Source organism: Melanerpes formicivorus, unplaced genomic scaffold (assembly GCF_026170545.1).
Source record: "Melanerpes formicivorus ecotype bairdi unplaced genomic scaffold, bMelFor1.0.p_v2 SCAF_1331, whole genome shotgun sequence".
Lineage (NCBI taxonomy): Eukaryota > Metazoa > Chordata > Aves > Piciformes > Picidae > Melanerpes > Melanerpes formicivorus.
Genome location: NW_027143683.1, coordinates 1 through 19,170, shown reverse-complemented (window position 1 = coordinate 19,170; position 19,170 = coordinate 1). Strand labels below are relative to the sequence as shown.

General features: G+C 66.1%; 2 protein-coding genes and 1 long non-coding RNA gene across 3 annotated transcripts; all 3 read left to right on the top strand.

Annotated features, from left to right (window-relative positions):
- The first annotated feature begins 483 nt into the window (after positions 1-483).
- LOC137461186 (cathepsin D-like) lies at positions 484-6,518 on the top strand. The gene is given in 9 exon segments (XM_068171035.1): positions 484-501; positions 3,388-3,420; positions 3,422-3,512; positions 3,888-4,006; positions 4,454-4,507; positions 4,509-4,559; positions 4,561-4,656; positions 5,856-5,977; positions 6,344-6,518. Coding segments are annotated over 9 exon segments (759 nt in total).
- Positions 6,519-6,693: 175 nt separating this feature from the next.
- On the top strand, positions 6,694-7,606 carry LOC137461184 (uncharacterized). The gene is made up of 2 exons (XR_010993267.1): positions 6,694-6,808; positions 7,143-7,606. It is a non-coding gene; the product is annotated as an uncharacterized lncRNA (long non-coding RNA).
- A 1,020-nt stretch (positions 7,607-8,626) lies between these two features.
- On the top strand, positions 8,627-19,164 carry LOC137461185 (voltage-gated potassium channel KCNC1-like). The gene is given in 14 exon segments (XM_068171034.1): positions 8,627-8,748; positions 8,751-8,806; positions 8,808-8,867; positions 8,869-9,105; positions 9,108-9,230; positions 14,593-15,003; positions 15,006-15,081; positions 15,084-15,338; positions 15,341-15,587; positions 16,022-16,148; positions 16,151-16,216; positions 16,218-16,239; positions 18,128-18,195; positions 18,198-19,164. Coding segments are annotated over 14 exon segments (1,836 nt in total). The 5' UTR covers positions 8,627-8,714; the 3' UTR covers positions 18,252-19,164.
- Positions 19,165-19,170: the final 6 nt, after the last annotated feature.

The window sequence follows — 19,170 nt, the reverse complement described above, 5'->3', positions numbered from 1 at the left end:
CAAAGGGGTGGGGGGGGGCGGGAGGGGGAGGGGTCCACATCCGTCCGTGTCCCCCCGCGGCACCGTGGAGAATAAAAAGGTTCTTGGCGCCCCCCCCACCCCGACCCCCCCCCCCGCCTCAGCTTGGGGTTATTGGGGGGGGGGAGGGGGAGGGGGCAAAGGTGGGGACCCCCCCCGAGGTGTGGGACCTCTGCCCCCCCAGTTATTTAGGGGGAGCCCTCGAACTGTGAAGCAGTTTTGGGCCCCCCCCCCCCGGTAAAGGTCAGGTTTAGGACACCCCCCCTCTGCCCCCCCCCGCCCATTTCAGGGTGGGTTTGGGGACCCCCCCCAGCGTCGGTGGCAGCTCTGGGGACCCTCCCCTTCAGTGCTGGCCCCCAGCCCAGCCCAGGGGGGGACAGTTTTAGGCCCCTCCCCCCCCAGTTTCTGGGGTGCTTTTGGGGGTTCCCCTCCCCCTCGTGGGTCACTCCCCCTGGGGGCGTGGTTATGGCGTGGGGTGTGTGGGTAGGGGGCGTCCCAGGGGGCGTGGCCATGAGGGGTAGGGGCTTGAGCTGGAGGCGTGGGTCAAGGGGGTGGGGTCAGTGGTGTACGGGGGCGTGGCTGTGAAAGTGGGGGTGTGGCTAAAGGACGAGGGGCGTGGTTCGCTGTCATGGGGGCGTGGCTATACCATGAGGGGGCGAGGCTAAGGGATCAGTGGGTGTGGCTTGTGGTCGGGGGCGTGGCTAAGGCCCGGGTCACATCCCCTGGGGTTGGTTCAGGGGTCAGAAGGGGGGGCGGTGAGGGGGGCGCGGCAAGAGAGAGGGGCGGGGGGCGGGCCTGGGGGCGGGGCCTGCCGGGGGGGTTTCCCGCGCGCGCCGCCTCGTGCTCAGTTACGTCATGGGGATTCCCTGGCTCGCGTGCCTCCTGCTGCTGGCGGCCGGGGCCGGAGCCCTGCTACGGTGAGGGGGGGGGCGCGGGGGGGATGGGGGAACCGCGGGGAGAGGATGAGAGGGGAAGGGGAAAAGGGGGGCAGGGAGGAGGGGCAGGAGACCCCTCCCCAGCCCCAACGAAACATCTGGGGATGTCCTGATCCCCAACTTCTTGAGGGGGAGTCCCATGGGCAATAGCTTGCGGATGGGGGGTGGGGGTGTGGATAAGGGGGGAGAGGGTCCCGGGGATGGTCAAGGGGGGAGGGGGGGAGGGAGTCCCCCCAAGCTCCCCCCCCCCAGGGACACTCCCAAGGGAACCCCAAAAAAATATGCCGAGGGGAGGTGATTCTAAGGGGAGATTGAAGGGGAGGGGTCCCCAAATCCTGAGTGGGGGGCCAGGGGGAGGACATCGACCGCTGGGTGCCCCCCCCCCGCGAGTCCTAAGCTTATAGGGGGAGGTCCCATCCTTATAGGTGGCCCCGAGAGGAGGCCCCCCCCAGGGAAAGATTTGGGGCGGGGGACACACACCTGGGTGGGGGAAAGGGTTTGGTGGGGAGGGAGGAGGCAAAAAGGGCACGCGGGGGGCTCCCAGGAGGGGGGTGTGTGTGTGCTGGTGGTGGGGGTTGGATGTTTTTTTGGGGGTGGGGTGGGGCCCCCCCAAAGGTGGTGCCCAGCCGGGGGCAGGAACCGTCAGACTCGCTCCAATCAGAGCCCCACCCGCAGGGGCGTGACCCCGCCCGTGACCTTTGACCCCATCCTGTGACCCCCCCCACACCCCCTTGCCCTCACTCCCCCCCCCCGTGCTTCATTAACCCCTGCCCCCCAATTAACCCCTCATGACCCTGACACCCCCCCTCCCCTCCATAAGGACCCCCCCGTGAGTTTGTTCCCCCCCTGCACCCCTAAGGGTCCCCCAGGCTCATTCCCACCCAGCTCATTAACTTAATTAACTTAATTAACCTCATTAAGTTCATTAAGTCCTTTGTGGGGAGCCCCAAAAGTGTCCCTACCCCCCCCACAGCCCCCCCCCCCACGGGGGGTTTCCTGCTTACGGAACAACCCTCACCCCCCCCCCCCCAATTAACCACATTAATGCCTCATTAAGGTCATTCGATTGATTAATTAAGCTCATTAAGCCCCCTGATTGGGGAGGGGGGGGCTCAAGACTGACCCCCACCCCCAAGTGGGGGTTTCCTGCTTTTTAGGGACTACCCCCCCCTTATCCCTCCCCCCTCATTAACTGCCTCAATTAACCCTCCCCCTAATTAACCTCTCCCCTAATGAATTTTCCCCTCCCCTAATTAACACCCCAATGAATTATTCCTCTTCTAATTACTCCGCTTCTAATAATTACCCCCTCCCTAATTAACCCCTAATTGCCCCCTCCCCAATTACCTGTCCCCTCCCCTAATTAATTGCCTCCATCTCTAATTAATTAGCCCCAAATTAATCATCCCCTCCCCTAATTATTTATCTTCTCTCCTAATTAATTACCCCCCTCCCCTAATTACTTAAGCCCCCCCCCAATTTATTATCCCCTCCCCAATTAATTGCTCTCCTCCCCTAATTAATTCTTGTCCTTCCCCCCCTCCCTCCCTCCCTCCCTCCCCACAGCATCCCCTGGAGAGGGCTCCCTGGGTGCCCCCCAAGTTCTGGGGGGGGTCCGGGGGGGGCCCCCGCAGCCGGAGTGGGGGAGGGGGAGAGGCTGCAGCCCCTACCCGGCTCCACAACTTCATGGATGTGAGTGGGGGGGGCCGGAAGTTACGTCAGACCCGGGGGGGGGGGGGGCTGGAGTCATGGGGGAGGTGATTGGGGGGGGGGTCCTTGGGGACATGGGAGGAGGGAACAGGGACACGGGGAGTGGTCTCGGGGGGGCATTCCGGGGGGGGTACTGTGGACACTTGGGGGGGGGGAATGTCACAGAATGGGGGGGAGGGTGGTGGGGATTTGGGGGGGTACATGAGGACATGGAGGGGGGGGAGGAGACTGGGAGGATGGGGGGGGGAAGGGGGGGAGGAGACTGGGAGAATGGGGGGGGAAGGGGGGGAGGGGAATGGAAGGATGAGGGGGGAAGGGGGGGGGAGGGGACTGGAGAATGGGGGGGGAAGGGGGGGAGGGGACTGGCAAGGATGAGGGGGGAAGGGGGGAGGGGACCCTGGTGAGACCATGGGGGGGGCCGGGGGGGGAGGGGCCTGGAAGGATGGGTTGGGGGGCAAGTTTGGGGCACCATTAGGGGGGGGGTATGGGTACCATATGGGGGGGTTGGGGACATGCGAGCTGGAGGGATGTGGGGGGCAGACACCCAATGGAGGGCACCAGGAGGGGGGCAGGGGGAGGTGGGGATGGGGGGTGAGGGGGGGATACCCCCATAAGGACATGGCAGAGAGAAGAGACTGCGGGGAGATGTTGGGGGGGGGTCCTTGGGGCCATTTTGCGGGGGGGCAGTGACATTTGTCCCCCCCACACCCCCCTCGCCCCCCAGGCGCAGTACTATGGAACCATCTCGCTGGGGACCCCCCCCCCAGCCCTTCAGGGTCATCTTTGACACAGGCTCCGCAGACCTCTGGGTGCCCTCCTCCCGCTGCTGCCTGCTCTACCTGGCCTGCTGTGAGGGGGGAGGGGCTTAAATGGGTGTGACCGAGGTGGGAGGGTCCTAAAAGGGTGTGGTCGAGGTGAAGGAGTGGGGGTGGTGGGGGCCAGGCGGGGAGTGGGGGGTGACTGGAGGGGTTGTTGGGGGTCTTCACCCTTCTCCTCCCCTGCCTTTCGCTGCCCTGGTAGGAAAGAGGAGGGGCTTAAAGGGGTGTGGTCCGGGTGGGTGTGGTCTAAGGGGGTGTGGTTTGAGCCAAAGGGGTGTGGACTGGGAGGGCGATTGCCTGGGTTGAGCTGGGTGGGGCAAGGGTTTGGGCGTGGCTTAGGGGGTCCAGATGGGGAGGTGGCCACCCTGACCGCACCTTTCTTGACCCCACCCCTCCCCTCTGCCAGGGCTCCACCCCCACTACCAGCCTGCCCTGTCCAGCACCCACAGGCCCAACGGCTCTGCCTTCGCCATCACCTACGGCAGCGGCAGCCTCCGAGGGTTCCTGAGCCAGGACACCCTCACGGTGGGTGGGGCCAAAGGTGGGAGGGGAGGGGCTTGAGGGGGTGGGGGGCGGTGGGGGCGTGGCCTAAGTGGGTGGGGGCCCTGCTGATCACTTGGGGAGGCAGGAGGAGGAGGAAGGGCGAGGAGGGGAAATGACAGGGGTAGGGGGAGTGGGTGTGGTTTAGAGGGGTGTGGTCTGTGAGGGTGTGGCTTGATTGGGTGGGGTCATGAGGGTGTGGCCTGAGTGGGTGTGGACTGTGGGTTGGGAAGAGAGGAGGAAGAGAAAGCCCTCCTGTGCCCGTGGGGTGAGGTGACTGCATTGGGGGTCCCCCACCCATGGGGGTCCACATTTGTGCCCTGCTCACCGCCGCCCCCTGCTGGCGGTGCCTGTGCCCTGCTCACTGACGCCCCCTGCTGGCCGTGCCGGTGCCCCGCTCACTGCCGCCCCCTGCTTGGCGGTGCCCCACAGGTGTCCAACGTCTCGGTGCCCAACCAGACGTTCGCCGAGGCGGTGGCGCTGCCGGGGCATGGCCTTCGCGGCCGCTCGCTTCGACGGGGTCCTGGGCTTGGCCTTCCCCGCGGCCGCGGCCGGGCCCTGCGCTGCCGGTGTTCGACAACATGATCAGGAGAGGGCCTCTTCCGCCACAACGTCTTCTCCTTCCGCCTGCGCAGGTGCCCTGCATGCCCCCCCCTGCTGCACCCCCCCTGCTGCACCCCCCCCGCTGCACCCCCCCAACTGCACCCCCCCCGCTACAACCCCACTGCACTCCCACCGCTGCACCCCCCTGCTGCACCCCCCTGCTGCACCCCCCCTGCTGCACCCCCCCCTGCTGCACCCCCCCCTGCTGCACCCCCCCCGCTACACCCCCTGCTGCACCCCTCCTGCTGCACCCCCCCACCGCTTGCACCCCCCTCCTGCTGCACCCCCTCCTGCTGCACCCCTCCTGCTGCACCCCCCCCGCTGCACCCCCTCCTGCTGCACCCCTCCTGCTTGCACCCCCCCGCTGCACCCCCTCCCTGCTGCACCCCCTCCTGCTGCACCCCCTCCTGCTGCACCCCTCCTGCTGCACCCCCCCGCTGCACCCCCTCCTGCTGCACCCCCTCCTGCTGCACCCCTCCCGCTGCACCCCCCCCGCTGCACCCCCCTCCTGCTGCACCCCTCCTGCTGCACCCCCCCCGCTGTACCCCTCCTGTTGCACCCCCCCGCTGCACCCCCCCGCTGCACCCCCTCCTGTTGCACCCCCTGCTGCACCCCCACTATGGCTCTACTCTGCCTCCACTGCTTCTCTGCTACGCCACTGCTCTGCCTCTGCTACGCCCCTCTACCCACCCCCACCCCTGCCCTCACTACCCCCTTTGCCCCCCATGCCCCCCCCATTGCCCCCCCCATTGCCCCCCCGCTATGCCTCTGCTATGCTTTTACTACACCTCTACTACAAATAATCTTTGGGAGCCCTCAACCCCCCCTTGGGACCTCCCCAAATCCCTCCCTGGGACCCCCAAGTCCCCCCTAAGAGCCCCAGTTCCTCCCCAGATACCCCTTTGGGACCCTCAAATCCCCCCTTGGGACCCCCCACCCCCTCCCCCCGGGTTGTTCTATATACCTCATTGGGATCCTCAAATCCCCCCTTAGGACCCCCTAAACCCCTGAGGGCCCCCCCAACTCCTCTGGGTCCCCCCCCAACTCCTCTGGGTCCCCCCCAACCCTCCCCTTAAGACCCTCCAAGCCCCTCCTTGGGACCCCCAAATCCCCCCTGGCTCCCCCCTATCCCCCCTCAGGCCCCAGCCAAGTCCTTTTGGGACCCCCCAGATGCCCTGGGGACCCTCCCCCAATCCCCCCTGACCCCCCCCACTTGTCTGTATGCCCCCAGCGGGGCGGAGGAGGGGGATGGGGGGGAGCTGCTGCTGGGGGGCATCGACGAGAAGCAGTTCCAGGCCCCCTGCACTACATCCCAGTGTCCAAGGCCAGCTACTGGCAGCTGCACATGGACAGGTGAGAGACCCCCTGCCAAGTACCCCCCCCACCCAATTAACTGCCCCCCCAAGCCCCTAATTTGCCCCCCTGAACCACTAATTGCCTCCCCAATATCACCTAATTGCCCCCTCCCCCGACCCCCTAATTGCCTCCTAATCCCTCTACCCCATGGAACCCCCTAATTGCCCCCCAGCCCCCCTAACTGCCCCCTGAGACCCCCAAACTACCCCATGGTTCCCCCTAATTGCCCCTCAACCCTGCTAACCGCACCTCCTGACCCCCCTTAATTGCCCCAACCCTTCTAACTGCCCTCTGGGACCCCTTACCGCCTCTCACCCCCCCCAGATTTCCCCTCTTTGACCCCAAATTTTGTCCCCCCTCCAGGCTGTCAGTGGGATCCCCAGAGACCTCGGGGTGCAGGGACCCCCCCCTGTGCAGGGGGGGCTGTGAGGCCATCGTGGACACAGGAACCTCTCTGATCACTGGGGCCCAGCCAGGAGGTGGCTGCGCTGCACCGGGCCCTGGGGGGCACCAAGGCCCTGGGCGGGGGGGCAGGTAGGGATGGGGGGGGGAGTGGGTAACAGAGAGCTGGGGGGGAGCAGGAAGGGAGCTGGAGCGGGAGGAAGGGATCAGGGGGTGGGAGCAGGAAAGAAGCTGGAGCGGGAGGAAGGGATCGGGGGGGAGCAGGAAGGGAGCTGGGGGGGGCAGCAGGGACCTCCTCAGGGTCCCCACTTGTGTCCTCTCTCCCAGTACCTGCTGGACTGTGCCAAGGTCTCCTCCTGCCCAACATCAGCTTCGTGCTGGCAGGGCACAAGCTTCAGCCTGGGCCCCCAGCACTACATCCTGAAGGTGGGCACAGCCCTGACACCCCCAGGTCCCCCCTGGGTCCCCCCTCTCACCCCCCTGACAGTGTCCCCCCCCTCCCCCGGCCCCCCTCTCTCCCCCCCTCCCTTTCTCCCCCTGTCCCACTCTCCTCCTGTCCTCCTGCTCCCTCTCTCCCCCCCTCCCTCTCTCCCCCCTCTCCCCCCTTCTCCCCCCTCTCCCCCTTCTCCCCTCTCTCCCTCTTCCATCTCCCCTCCTTTTCTCCCCTCTCCCAACCGTGCCTCCCCCTCCTCCCCTCCTCCCCATCCCTTTGGCCGTCCCCAACACGTGTCACACCTCCCCCCCTGTCGCCCCCACCCAGGTGTCCCAGTGGGGGTCTCCCACCTGCGTGAGCGGCTTCATGGCCCTGGACGTGCCCCCCCCCGCGGGGCCGCTCTGGATCCTCGGCGACGTCTTCCTCTCCCAGTACTACGCAGTCTTCGACCGGGACCACAAGAGGGTGGGGCTGGCCCCCAGCAAGTGACAGCCCCTCCCCTCCCTGCTTTGGGGACCCCTCCCCTCACGGGGGACCCCTCCCCCAGCCCCCTCTGGGGACATCAACATCAAGCTGGAACCAACACCCCCCCGGGGACCCTCCCTCTAGGACACTCTCTTGGGAACACCCCCTCTGTGCCCCCCCACCCGTTGAGGAGCCCACTCTGGGAACCCCCTTTGGGGACCCCCCTCCTTGAGGACCCCCTTTGTGTCCCCCTCTCCGCTTGGGGACATCCCCCCCCCCACCTTGGGGCACCTTCCGCGGGGTCCCCCAATAAAGAGTCACTGGGCTGGGGGCTCCTGGTCCCAGTTTCTTACCCTGGGGCAGTGACCCCAAAGCCTGTGCCTCCCTCCCTTCCCCCCCCCCCCGGGGTGCTGCCCCTCCGGCCCCAGGAGCCCCCAGACCCTCCCAGGCTCCCCCCCCCGGTGCCCCCTGCCTTGTAGCCCCCAGGCCCTCGCGCGGGCTGGGCGTGCCGATCAAAGTGGGCGGAGCTTAGGTGCTCCTGAGGGCGTGTCCTCCATCCTGGCGGGCAGGGCTTCAAGGGGGTGGGGCGTGTCCCAGCCATCTGGGGGCGTGGCTTCACCGGGCATGGGTGGAGCCAACCACATTGGGCGTGGTCTCATGGGGAGTGGGCGGGTCACTCTCCCGGGGGGCGTGGTCGCGTGTCCAATGGGCAGGGCCGCGGGGGTGGGGGCACAGGGCGGTAGGCGTGGCTTCCTGCGGAGCGGTCGGGGCCTCGCCTCCAGCGGGCCAATTGGGCGGCGCCGTCCCCGCGGGCGGGCGGAGCTTCTCTTCCCTGTGGGCGGTGCGTCCTCCCGTGGGCGTGGCCGGCGCCGTCTCCGCGCCTGCGCAGTGTGTGGGGTGCAGGGGACGCGGCCGGGATGCGGCAGCCGCCGCGGGGTCCCCTCCGGCCTCTCTCGGCTCCCCTCGGCTCTCTCTCGGCTCCCCTCGGGCCTCCCTCGCTCCCCTTCGGCTCTCTCTCGGCTCCCTTCGGGCCGCCGCGGGGCCCCCCTCGGCCGTCTGCGGTTCCGCTCGGCTGCCTCCGCTCCTCGGAGCCGCTGCGAGCTGCCCTCCGGCTCCGCGCTCAGGGCTGCCCCTCTCCCGCTGCGGCTCCCTCCCAGCTCCCCTAAGCTGCCTCCGAGCCCCCTTCGGCTCCCTCCCGCCTTCCCTTCGGCTCCCTCCGCCTTCCCTTCGGCTCCCTCCGCCTTCCCTTCGGCTCCCTCCGCCTTCCCTTCGGCTCCCTCCCGCCTTCCCTTCGGCTCCCTCCGCCTTCCCCTCGGCTCCCTCCGCCTTCCCTTCGGCTCCTCCGCCTCCCCTTCGGCCGCCTGCGCTCCCGCCGCGGCTCCCCCCTCAGGCGCTCCCCCCCCTCAGGCGCTGCCCGCTGCGCGCGGCGGGGCCATGGGCTGGCACGCGGAGCGGGACAAGGTGGTGATCACGTGGGGGGGGTGCGGCACGAGACCTACCGCAGCACGCTGCAGACGCTGCCCGGCAACGCGCCTGGCCGGCCTGGCCGAGCCCGGCGCCGCCGCGCGCTTCGACTACGTACCCCGCGGCCGGCGAGTTCTTCTTCGACCGGCACCCGGCCGTCTTCGCATACGTCCTCAACTACTACCGCACCGGCAAGCTGCACTGCCCGGCCGACGTCTGCGGGCCGCTCTTCGAGGAGGAGCTGGCCTTCTGGGGCATCGACGAGACCGACGTGGAGGCCTGCTGCTGGATGAACTACCGGCAGCACCGCGACGCCGAGGAGGCCCTCGACAGCTTCGAGAGCCCCGAGGGGCCCGGGCCCCCCCGAGCCCGCCCGAGCCCAAGCGCCTCTGCCTGGAGGAGGGGAGGCCGGCGGGCTGGTGGAGGAGGTGGAGGCCGAAGCTCTGGGCGCTCTTCGAGGACCCTTACTCGTCCAGGATGGCCAGGGTGAGGCGGCGGGGCGGGGGGGCTCTGCGGGGCTCTTAGAGGGGGTCCGGGGGGGGCGGCTTAGGAAGGGCTGGAGAGATTCTGAGGGGTTTAGAGGGGCATCCGAAGGGGTTGAAGGAGATCTGAAGGGGTTTAGGAAGGGTTGAAGGGGGTCTGAGGAGGATTAGGTGGGGTCTGGGGGATTTAGGGGGGGTCGGAGGGGGTTTTTAGAGGGGTCTGAGGGGGTTTTAGGAGGGGTCTGAGGGGGCTTAGAGGGGGTTGGAGAGGGTCTGAGGGGGGTGCAAGGGGTCTGAGGGGATTTAGGAGGGGTCTGAGGGAGGTTAGAGGGGGTTGGAGAGGGGTCTGAGGGGGTTTAGGAGGGGTCTGAGGGGGCTTAGAGGGGGGTTGGAGAGGGTCTGAGGGGATTTAGGAGGGGTCTAAGGGAGGTTAGAGGGGGTTGGAGAGGGTCTGAGGGGGTTTAGGAGGGGTCTGAGGGGGTTTAGGGGAGGTCAGAGGGGTTTAGGGGAGGTCAGAGGGGGTTGCAGGGAGTCAGAGGGGGTTTAGGAGGGGTCTGAGGGGGTTTAGGGGAGGTCAGAGGGGGTTTAGAGGAGGTCAGAGGGGGTTGCAGGGGGTCAGAGGGGGTTTAGGAGGGGTCTGAGGGGGTTTAGGGGAGGTCAGAAGGGGGTTGCAGGGGGTCAAAGGGGGTTTAGAGGGGGTTGGAGAGGGCTAAGTGGGGTCTGAAGGGGTCCTGAAGGGGTTGAAGGGGATTTAAGGGAGTCCTGGGGGGGTCTGAAGGGGCTTAGGGAGAGTCGCAGGGGGGTTGGGGCGCTCTGAGGGGCTCTTGAGGGGTCTCAAGTGGTTGAAGGGAGTCTGAGAGGGTTGGGAGGGGCTCGGGGAGGGCTAAGTGGGGGCTGAGGGGTTTAGAGAGGGCGTGAGGGGGTCTTGAGGGCTTATGAGGGGGCTGAAGGGGGTCTGAGAGTGTCCGGAGAGGGTTTATGGGGGTGAGGGGGGGTCTTGCAGGGGGTCTGAGGGCGTTGTGGCAGTTAAAGGGGGTCTGGGGGGGGCTTGAGGGAGATTGTGAGGAGGTCTGAGGGGGTCTTGAGGGGGCTTAGGGAGTGTCTGAGGGAGTTTGGGGGGGCTGAGGAAGTTTGGGGGGGCTCTGAGAGGATTTGCGAGGGGGGGTCTGAGGGGGCCTTGAGGAGGGTTTGGGGGGAGGCTAGGAGGGAAATTTGGGGGTCCTGAGGGGGGCGATTTGGGAGGGGTCGAGTTTTTCCGGGGGGGGCAATTTAAAAGGGGGGGTCTTGAGGTGCAGGAGGAGCCTGGGGGGGTCTGAAGGGTTGGCAGGGGACAAGCTGGGGGGGTCTTGACGTTTGGGGGGGAGGGAGGGATGAAAAGAATGGGGCTGCCCCTCCTCCCCCCCTTAAATCCCCCTCCCCCCAGTGTCCCCAGTCCCCTCCCAGTGTCCCCAGTTCCCCCTTCCCCCCCCCCAAACCCTGGCCCTGATCCTGCCGCAGAGAGGCCCAGAAGGGGGGGGGTGCGGGGGGGAGCTCAGGACCGCACTGCAGTGCCCCCTCCCCCCCCCTTGGCCTTGTCCTACATCCCCTCCCCCCTCCTCCCCCCCTCCCCCCCTCCTTTTTATTTCTTTGTCACCACCCCCCCCGTGTCCTACATCCCCCCCCCCCCAAATCTTTGCCCTAAATCCTATCCCCCCTTTATGCCCCTGTCCCCCCCCTTCATGTCCCTTGTGTGTCTCCCCCCCCAGCTAAAGAGTCCTCAACCTGCCCCCCCCAATCCTTGGCCTAAATCCAGCCCCCCCATGTCCCCTGTGTCCCCCACCTTGTGTCCCCAATTCGCTTCTTCCCCCCTCCCCCCCCCCGAACTGGCCTAGATTTTGTCCCAACACCCGCCTTGTCCCCTGTGTCCCCCCATATCCCAACCGGTGTGTCCCCCCCATATCCCAACCCCCCCATGTCCCCTGTGTCCCCCCATATCCCAACCCCCCCCCATGTCCCCTGTGTCCCCCCATATCCCAACCCTCCCACGTCCCCTCTGTCCCCCCCATATCCCAACCCCCCCAGGTCCCTGTCCCCCCAGGTCCTACCCCTGCCATGTCCCAACCCCTTGCTGTGTCCCCCCATCTCCCCCCCCCCATGTCCCCTGTGTCTCTCCCATCCCCCCTCCATGTCCCCACTGTGTCCCCCCAATATCCCAACCCATCTCCCCCCCCATGTCCCCCCTATGGCCCCCTCATAGCCCAACCCCCCCATCTCTCCCCCATGTCTCTTGTGTTCCCCCTGCAATGTCTCCAAACCCCCCATGTCCCAAACCCCTATGTCCCAACCCTCCCCAGTGTCGCCCCCTTGTCCCCACTCCCCCACAATGTCCTCTCTGTGCCCCCCTTGGTGTCCCCAGTGCTCCCTTATGTCCCCATGCCAACTTGTGTCCCCCCCATGTCCTCTTTGTCCCCTCCATGATGTCCCCAAATGCCCCCAGTGTCCATTCTACCCCCCCCAAAATGTCCCCTGTGCCCCCCCAAATCCGTCAAGGGGGGCAGGAATCAATAGGGACTGGCAGAAGGCATTGAGCAGGGAAGCAGAGAGCAGAGAGCCAGCAGGAGCAGGCAGGGAGCCGGGAGGAGCCAGCAGGAGCAGGCAGGGAGCCGGCAGGAGCCAGCAGGAGCAGGCAGGGAGCCGGGAGGAGCAGGCAGGAGCCGGCAGGGAGCTGGCAGAGCTTCATTGGTTCCCCACACCACTTATTGCTACCATTGCCACACCTCCCCTCTCTGGGGGGGGTCCATGACCGGGGGGGGCCCAAAATTGGGTCCGAGACTGAAGATCCTCCTGGGTCTCGGTGGCTCCCGTTGGGTCTCGGTGGCTCCCGTTGGGTCTCTGGTGGCTCCTTTTGGGTCTCTGATGGCTCCCATTGGGTCTTGATGGCTCCCGCTGGGTCTCTGGTGGCTCCCATTGGGTCTCGATGCCTCCGGTTGGGTCTCTGGTGGCTCCCGTTGGGTCTCGGTGGCTCCCGTTGGGTCTCAGTAGCTCCCCTTGGGTCTCGATGGCTCCTGTTGGGTCTCAGTAGCTCCCATTGAGTCTCGGTGGCTCCCGTTGGGTCTCAGTAGCTCCCCTTGGGTCTCGATGGCTCCTGTTGGGTCTCAGTAGCTCCCATTGAGTCTCGGTGGCTCCCGTTGGGTCTCTGGTGGCTCCCATTGGGTCTCTGGTGGCTCCCGTTGGGTCTCAGTAGCTCCCCTTGGGTCTGGGTGGCTCCCGTTGGGTCTGGGTGGCTCCCGTTGGGTCTCTGGTGGCTCCTCTTGGGTCTCGATGGCTCCCGTTGAGTCTCTGGTGGCTCCCGTTGGGTCTCTGGTGGCTCCTGTTGGGTCTCAGTAGCTCCCATTGGGTCTGGGTGGCTCCCCTTGGGTCTCGGTGGCTCCCCTTGGTCTCGGTGGCTCCCGTTGGGTCTCGATGGCTCCCGTTGGGTCTCGATGGCTCCTGTTGGGTCTCAGTAGCTCCCATTGAGTCTCGGTGGCTCCTGTTGGGTCTCAGTAGCTCCCCTTGGGTCTCGATGGCTCCCGTTGGGTCTCAGTAGCTCCCATTGAGTCTGGGTGGCTCCCGTTGGGTCACGATGGCTCCCGTTGGGTCTCGATGACTTGCAGTTGGGTCTCAGTAGCTCCCATTGGGTCCTGATGGCTCCCGTTGGGTCTCAGTAGCTCCCATTGGGTCTCGGTGGCACCCGTGGGTCCTCGGTGGCTCCCATTGGGTCTCGGTGGCACCCGTTGGGTCTCGGTGGCTCCAGTTGGGTCTCAGTAGCTCCCATTGGGTCTCGGTGGCTCCCGTTGGGTCTCAGTAGCTCCCATTGGGTTCTGATGGCTCCGTTGGGTCTCAGTAGCTCCCCTTGGGTCTCGGTGGCTCCAGTTGGGTCTCGGTGGCTCCCGTTGGGTGTCGGTGGCTCCCGTTGGGTCTCGATGGCTCCTGTTGGGTCTCTGGTGGCTCCTGTTGGGTCTCAGTGGCTCCCGTTGTGTCTCGATGGCTCCCATTGGGTCCTGGTGCCTCCTGTTGGGTCCTGGTGCCTCCCGTCGGGTCTCAATGGCTCCCGCTGGGTCTCAGTGGCTCCCGTTGTGTCTCGATGGCTCCCAGTTGGGTCCGGGTGGCTCCCGTTGGGTCTCGATGGCTCCCGTTGGGTCCCGATGGCTCCCGTTGGGTCTCAGTGGCTCCCGTTGTGTCTCGGTGGCTCCCATTGGGTCCTGGTGGCTCCCGTTGGGTCTCGGTGCCTCCCATTGGGTCTGGGTGGCTCCCGTTGGGTCTGGGTGGCTCCCATTGGGTCTCAGTGGCTCCCGTTGTGTCTCGATGGCTCCCGTTGGTCCTGGTGGCTCCCGTTGGGTCCTGGTGGCTCCCGTTGGGTGTCGGTGGCTCCCGTTGGGTGTCGGTGGCTCCCGTTGGGTGTCGGTGGCTCCCATTGGGTGTTGGTAGGTCCCGTTGGGTCCCGGTGGCTCCCGTTGGGTCTCGATGGCTCCCGTTGGGTCCTGGTGGCTCCCGTTGGGTCCGGGTGGCTCCCGTTGGGTGTCGGTGGCTCCCGTTGGGTCTCAGTGGCTCCCGTTGTTTCTCGGTGGCTCCCGTTGGGTCCTGGTGGCTCCCCTTGGGTCTCGGTGCCATCCCGTTGGGTCTGGTGGCTCCCCTTGGGTCTCCATGGCTCCCGTTGCGTCTCAGTGGCTCCCGTTGGGTCTCAGTGGTTCCGCTGGGTCTCGGTGGCTCCCGTTGGGTCTGGGTAGCTCCCGTTGGGTCTCGGTGGCTCCCGTTGGGTCTGGGTGGCTCCCGTTGGGTCTGGGTAGCTCCCGTTGGGTCTCGGTGGCTCCCGTTGGGTCTGGGTGGCTCCCGTTGCGTCTCGGTGGCTCCCATTGGGTCTAGATGGGTCCTGTTTTGTTCTGACATATCTCAGGTGGCTTCCATTAACTCCCTCACCTCACTCTTTCCACCAGTACGTGTCTCTTCGCCTCCCTCTTCCTCATCCTCATCTCCATCACCACCTCCTGCCTGGAGACGCACGAGGCCTTCAACCGGGTGATCAACAGGACCAAGACCACCAGCACCGGCAGCCAGACCGGCACCCCAGTGGCCACCACCTCCCTCCCCTCCATCACCATCACCACCACCTCCCACCCACCTCCCACTCACTTCTCAGGTGGCTTCTACGTCTCAGCTGTGTCCCAAGCTCAATCTCCTCCTGGGTTTTGATGGCTCCTGTTGGGTCTTGGTGGGTCTGAGGTGGCTTCCATGACTCAGCTGGGTCCCAGGCTGGATCTCCTCCTGGCTTTTGACGCCTTCGCTTCTGGTTTCTCCACTTCTCATCCTTTCTTCTTCTCTCTCTTCCCCACCACGACCGCCCTGCCCAGTACGTGGCCTTCGCCTCCCTCTTCTTCATCCTCATCTCCATCACCACCTTCTGCCTGGAGACCCACGAGGCCTTCAACCGGGTGATCAACAAGACGGAGACCGTCACCAGCGGCAACCAGACCGGCACCCAGGTGGCCATCGAGGTGGAGACCGAACCCTTCCTGACCTACGTGGAGGGCACCTGCGTGGTGTGGTTCACCTTCGAGTTCCTGATGCGGGTCAGCTTCTGCCCTGACAAGAGAGACTTCATCAAGAGCAGCCTCAACATCATCGACTTCGTGGCTATCCTGCCCTTCTACCTGGAGGTGGGGCTGCGGGGGCTGTCGTCGAAGGCGGCCAAGGACGTGCTGGGCTTCCTGCGGGTGGTGCGCTTCGTGCGCATCCTGCGCATCTTCAAGCTGACGCGCCACTCGTCGTGGGGCTGCGGGTGCTGGGCCACACGCTGCGCGCCAGCACCAACGAGTTCCTGCTGCTGGTCATCTTCCTGGCGCTGGGGTGCTCATCTTCGCCACCATGATCTACTACGCCGAGCGCATCGCGCCGACCCCGACGACGTCACCCGGCTCGCGCCACACCTACTTCAAGAACATCCCCATCGGCTTCTGGTGGGCCGTGGTCACCATGACCACCCTGGGCTACGGCGACATGTACCCCATGACCTGGTCCGGCATGCTGGTGGGGGCGCTGTGTGCCCTGGCCGGGGTGCTGACCATCGCCATGCCCGTGCCGGTCATCGTCAATAACTTCGCATGTACTACTCGCTGGCCATGGCCAAGCAGAAGCTGCCCAAGAAGAAGAACAAACACAGCCCCAGGGCCCCCCAGCCCGGCTCCCCCGGCTACGGCGCGGGGGGCTCCCCGGGGGGCTCCACCTCCTCCAACCACGGCGCGGGGATGATGCAGAACAACCCCCTGGGCAGCCCCAAGGCCAGGAGGCCGCCCCCGGCCTGCCCCTTGGCTCAGGAGGAGGTGGTGGAGATCAACAGGGCTGGTGAGCTGGGGGGGCACTTGGGTGGAATTTGGGGGGCTTGGGTGGATCTTTGAGGGAGGTTCAGGTGAAGATTGGGTTGGGGGTCAGGTGGAGTTTGGGCTTCTGAGGGGGCTTGGGGGTCATTTTGGGGGGTTGGGGTGAGATTTGGGGGGTCGGTGGATCTTTGAGGGAGCTTTGGGTGGAGATTAGGTGGAGCTGGGTGGAGTTTGGGGGTCTTGGAGGGGTTTGGGGGGGGGTTGTTTGAGGGAGATCAGGTGGAGTTTGGGGGTCTGAGGCATTTTGGGTGGATTGGGGGGGGTTTAGGGCTCTATACCCCCATTTTTGGGGCACCCACCCCCACTTCTGGGGGTCCCCTACCTTTGCAAGGGCTGGGGGGGAGGCACTTCCTTCTATCTCCCCCCGCACCCCCAACCCTAAATCTGGGGTCTCCCTCCCCAGAATCTCGCCCAATGGTGAAGCAGGTCGGGCAGCCCTGGCCCAGGAGGATTGCCCCCCCATAGACCAACCTCTGTCCCCTGAGGAAAGGGGGGACCCCAGCACCCCCAGACCGCTCCGGGCGGTGGGGGAGGGGGTCGTGAGCGTTGCGGCCGGGACCGAGCCTGCTTCCTGCTGGGGCCTGACTATGCTCCCACCCCCCGAAGGACCCCTAAGGAAAGGTTGGTGCTGGGAGACCCTCACCCCAAAACCAAATCCCCCCCTCCCCACCACAGGGTAACCCCCAAAATCTCCTGGAGTCCCCCCCCTGAGATCAGCCCTGGGGGCCCCAAATCCTCCTCCCCCCTCCTTAGCATCCAACCTCCCTTGGGGTCTCCCCCCCTACACTTTGGGGGGGTCTCAAAGCCCCCTCCTAGGATACCCCGAAGTCCTTTGGGCACACCCCCTCATGGCAGCCCTGGGATCCCCAAAGTCGTTGTCCCCCCGCTCCCCAGGACCCCCCAAACCCCCACCCCTGGTCCTCCCAATCCCTCCCTGGACAGTGCAGGTGGGTACCCACCTTGCGCCCCCTTCTGCCCCAAACTGGTTGAACTGGGAGCAATGGGAGGGGTGAGGAGGTGGGAGGTGGGGGTTGGTGTTTTTTGGGGGGGGGCCACAGCTTGCACAGACCCCCGGCGCTGGGGGGCTCTGGGAGCTCCTTGCACATGCGCGTGCAAGCAGCGGGGGCTGGCCTGGAGGAGGGATGGGGGGGTGGGAGGCACAACCTGGGGGAGGGGGCACTGTCATGGGGCGAGGTCCTCCTGGTGCAAAGGTCCAACCCCTATGTCCCTGCCCTGAGCAAGGGTCCCTGTGCAAGCTCCTCGTGCAAGTGTCCCCAACCCAGGGTCCCCCTACGGCCGGGACCCTTGTCCCAGGACGAGGCCCTCCCCCTCCCCTTTCCACCCTCCCAGTATAACCCAGTCCCCCCCAGCTCCCCCCCAGGAGCCCCCACCCCCTATCAATGTCCTTGTCCCCATTGTGGGGGGGGTGGGGGTGTCCCTGTCCCCCTCCTCGGGGTGACAAACAACCCCTTCCCCCCCGCCTCCTGCTCCTCCTCCTCCTCCCCAGCGCTGGTCACCGCCTGAGACCTCAGCGGGCGCCGCAGGTCAGCGGGAGGGAGGGGGCGGGGCCGTTCCCCCTCCGCTAACCACGTCCCCATTCTCCTATTGGCTGCTTGCTCTCCGCCTAGCTCCGCCCGCTCGGGGCTTAGCCACGCCCACGACCGCATGCGCTTTTCCCGCCACGCTGCTTCGCGCTCCCCACCGCCCCCCCCCCGCGGGGTTTTTTGGGGGGTGGAGGAGGAAAGGGGATAAAAAGGGGAGGGGCGATCCTCTCCCCCCAGAAAGAAAGAGCCTGGCAGGGGTCCCCCCAGAGCTGTGGGTGCCCCCCCACCTCTGCACCACCTCCCCCTCCCCCAAAGTAAGGGGGTTGGGGGATCCCCAATAAATAAAAGGGGGGGGGGGGGTGTCCCTTGGGGAGGGTCGCAAAGCCTGGGGGGGATCCCAAGTTTTATGGGGGGGGGTGCTGAAATCATCCTCGAGGAGATCCCAAATCCTCTGGGGGGGTCCAAGTCTCTTTGGGGGGTGTCCCAAACCTTTGGGGGGGGGTCCTAAAATCCTTTGGGGGGGGTATCCCTGGTGGGGAGGTGGGAATTTTGGGGTGGTGTCACTAATAATTCTGGGGGGTGGTTCCCAAGCCCTGGGGCAGGGGGGGGTGGGGGGTGGCAAATCCACTGGGAGGGACTTTTGGGGAGGGGGTCCCTAAATCTTTTGGGAGGTGTCCAAATCCTTTGGTGGGGTCCCCAACTTCTGGGTGGGGGAGGGGGCTGCAGTTTCCGGGCTGGGGAGGGATAGCCTCAAAAGTGAGAGGGGGCTGCGATCTCCTGGGGGGGTTCAGGGGTGGGGGTCCCCCATTTCCTGGGAGGGGGGTCGGGCGGGTAGGATATTTGGGGAGAGGGAAGGGATGCGGAAGGGAATTTGGGGGGTGGGTAAAGGGGGAGGGTTTGGGGGTTCCTCAGAGTCTTTTGGGGTACTGACCCCCCCCCAATCTTTGTGTCCATTGCCCCCCAAGGCTACGAGAAGTCCAGGAGCCTCAACAGCATCACGGGGGTGCGGGTGGCGCCGGCCGCCCCCCCTTTTTGGATCCCCCAGCCCCCCCCCGGCGCCCCCGCTCGCCAATCCCCTCCATTCTGTAATGGGGGAGGGCTGGGGGGGGGGTGACGACCCCCAAATCCCCCACCCCCACCCCCATCCATTCCTCTTTAAGTCTCTGCTGTTTCTGCCCCCTCCTTCCCCCCAGGGACAGAAACAACTCTCAATCAGTGGCAATGTTGGGGGGGAGGGGGCACCCCAAAATGAGGGGTGGGGTACCCCAACACAGGGGGGCACCTCAACATGGGGGGTCACCTCAAAATGATGCAGGAGGGGGCACCCCAAACTGGGGGCTGCACCTTTGCCTCCCCCCCGTAAAGTACTGGAAAGCCCCTCCTAAATTATGGGGGACCCCCCCAAAGACTGTGAAAGGGGGGGATGGGGACCCCCAAACAAACCAATGTCACCCCCAAGTGGCTGCACTGCACTTTCTGGGGTGTGCCCCCCACACCCCCCCATGTTTTTCGGGGGGGGGTGTGTGTTGAGGGGTGTCCCTTTCCTCCTCCCCCACCCTCTCTGATCTCTCAGGACTTGGGGAGCCCCTCCCCAGCCCCCCACATTTGTGTGCCCCTCCCCCAAGATCCCTTCTGGGGCTCCCCCACCCCTCACAAGCAATAACTGCAGCCACGGCCAGGCCCCCCCCAGCCATGGCAGAGGGCGAGGGGGGAGGAAGAGTCCCAGCCCAGGCCCCCCCCCAGCCATGGCAGAGGGCGAGGGGGGAGGAAGAGTCCCAGCCCAGGCCCCCCCCTGCCCCCCCTGCTGGCTCTGTGTGTGTGTGTCCCACCCCCACCCCCCAGTGTGTGTCGTCTGCCGTGGCAGGAGACCCCCCACCCCCACCAGGGGGGCACAAAATGGGGGGCACTGCGAGGCCAGGCCCCAGCCCCACTGCAAGCCCAGGCTGCGTTTCCATGGCAACCAGGCCAGGCCTAAGCACCCAACCCCCCCCCCCCCCATATAAACCAC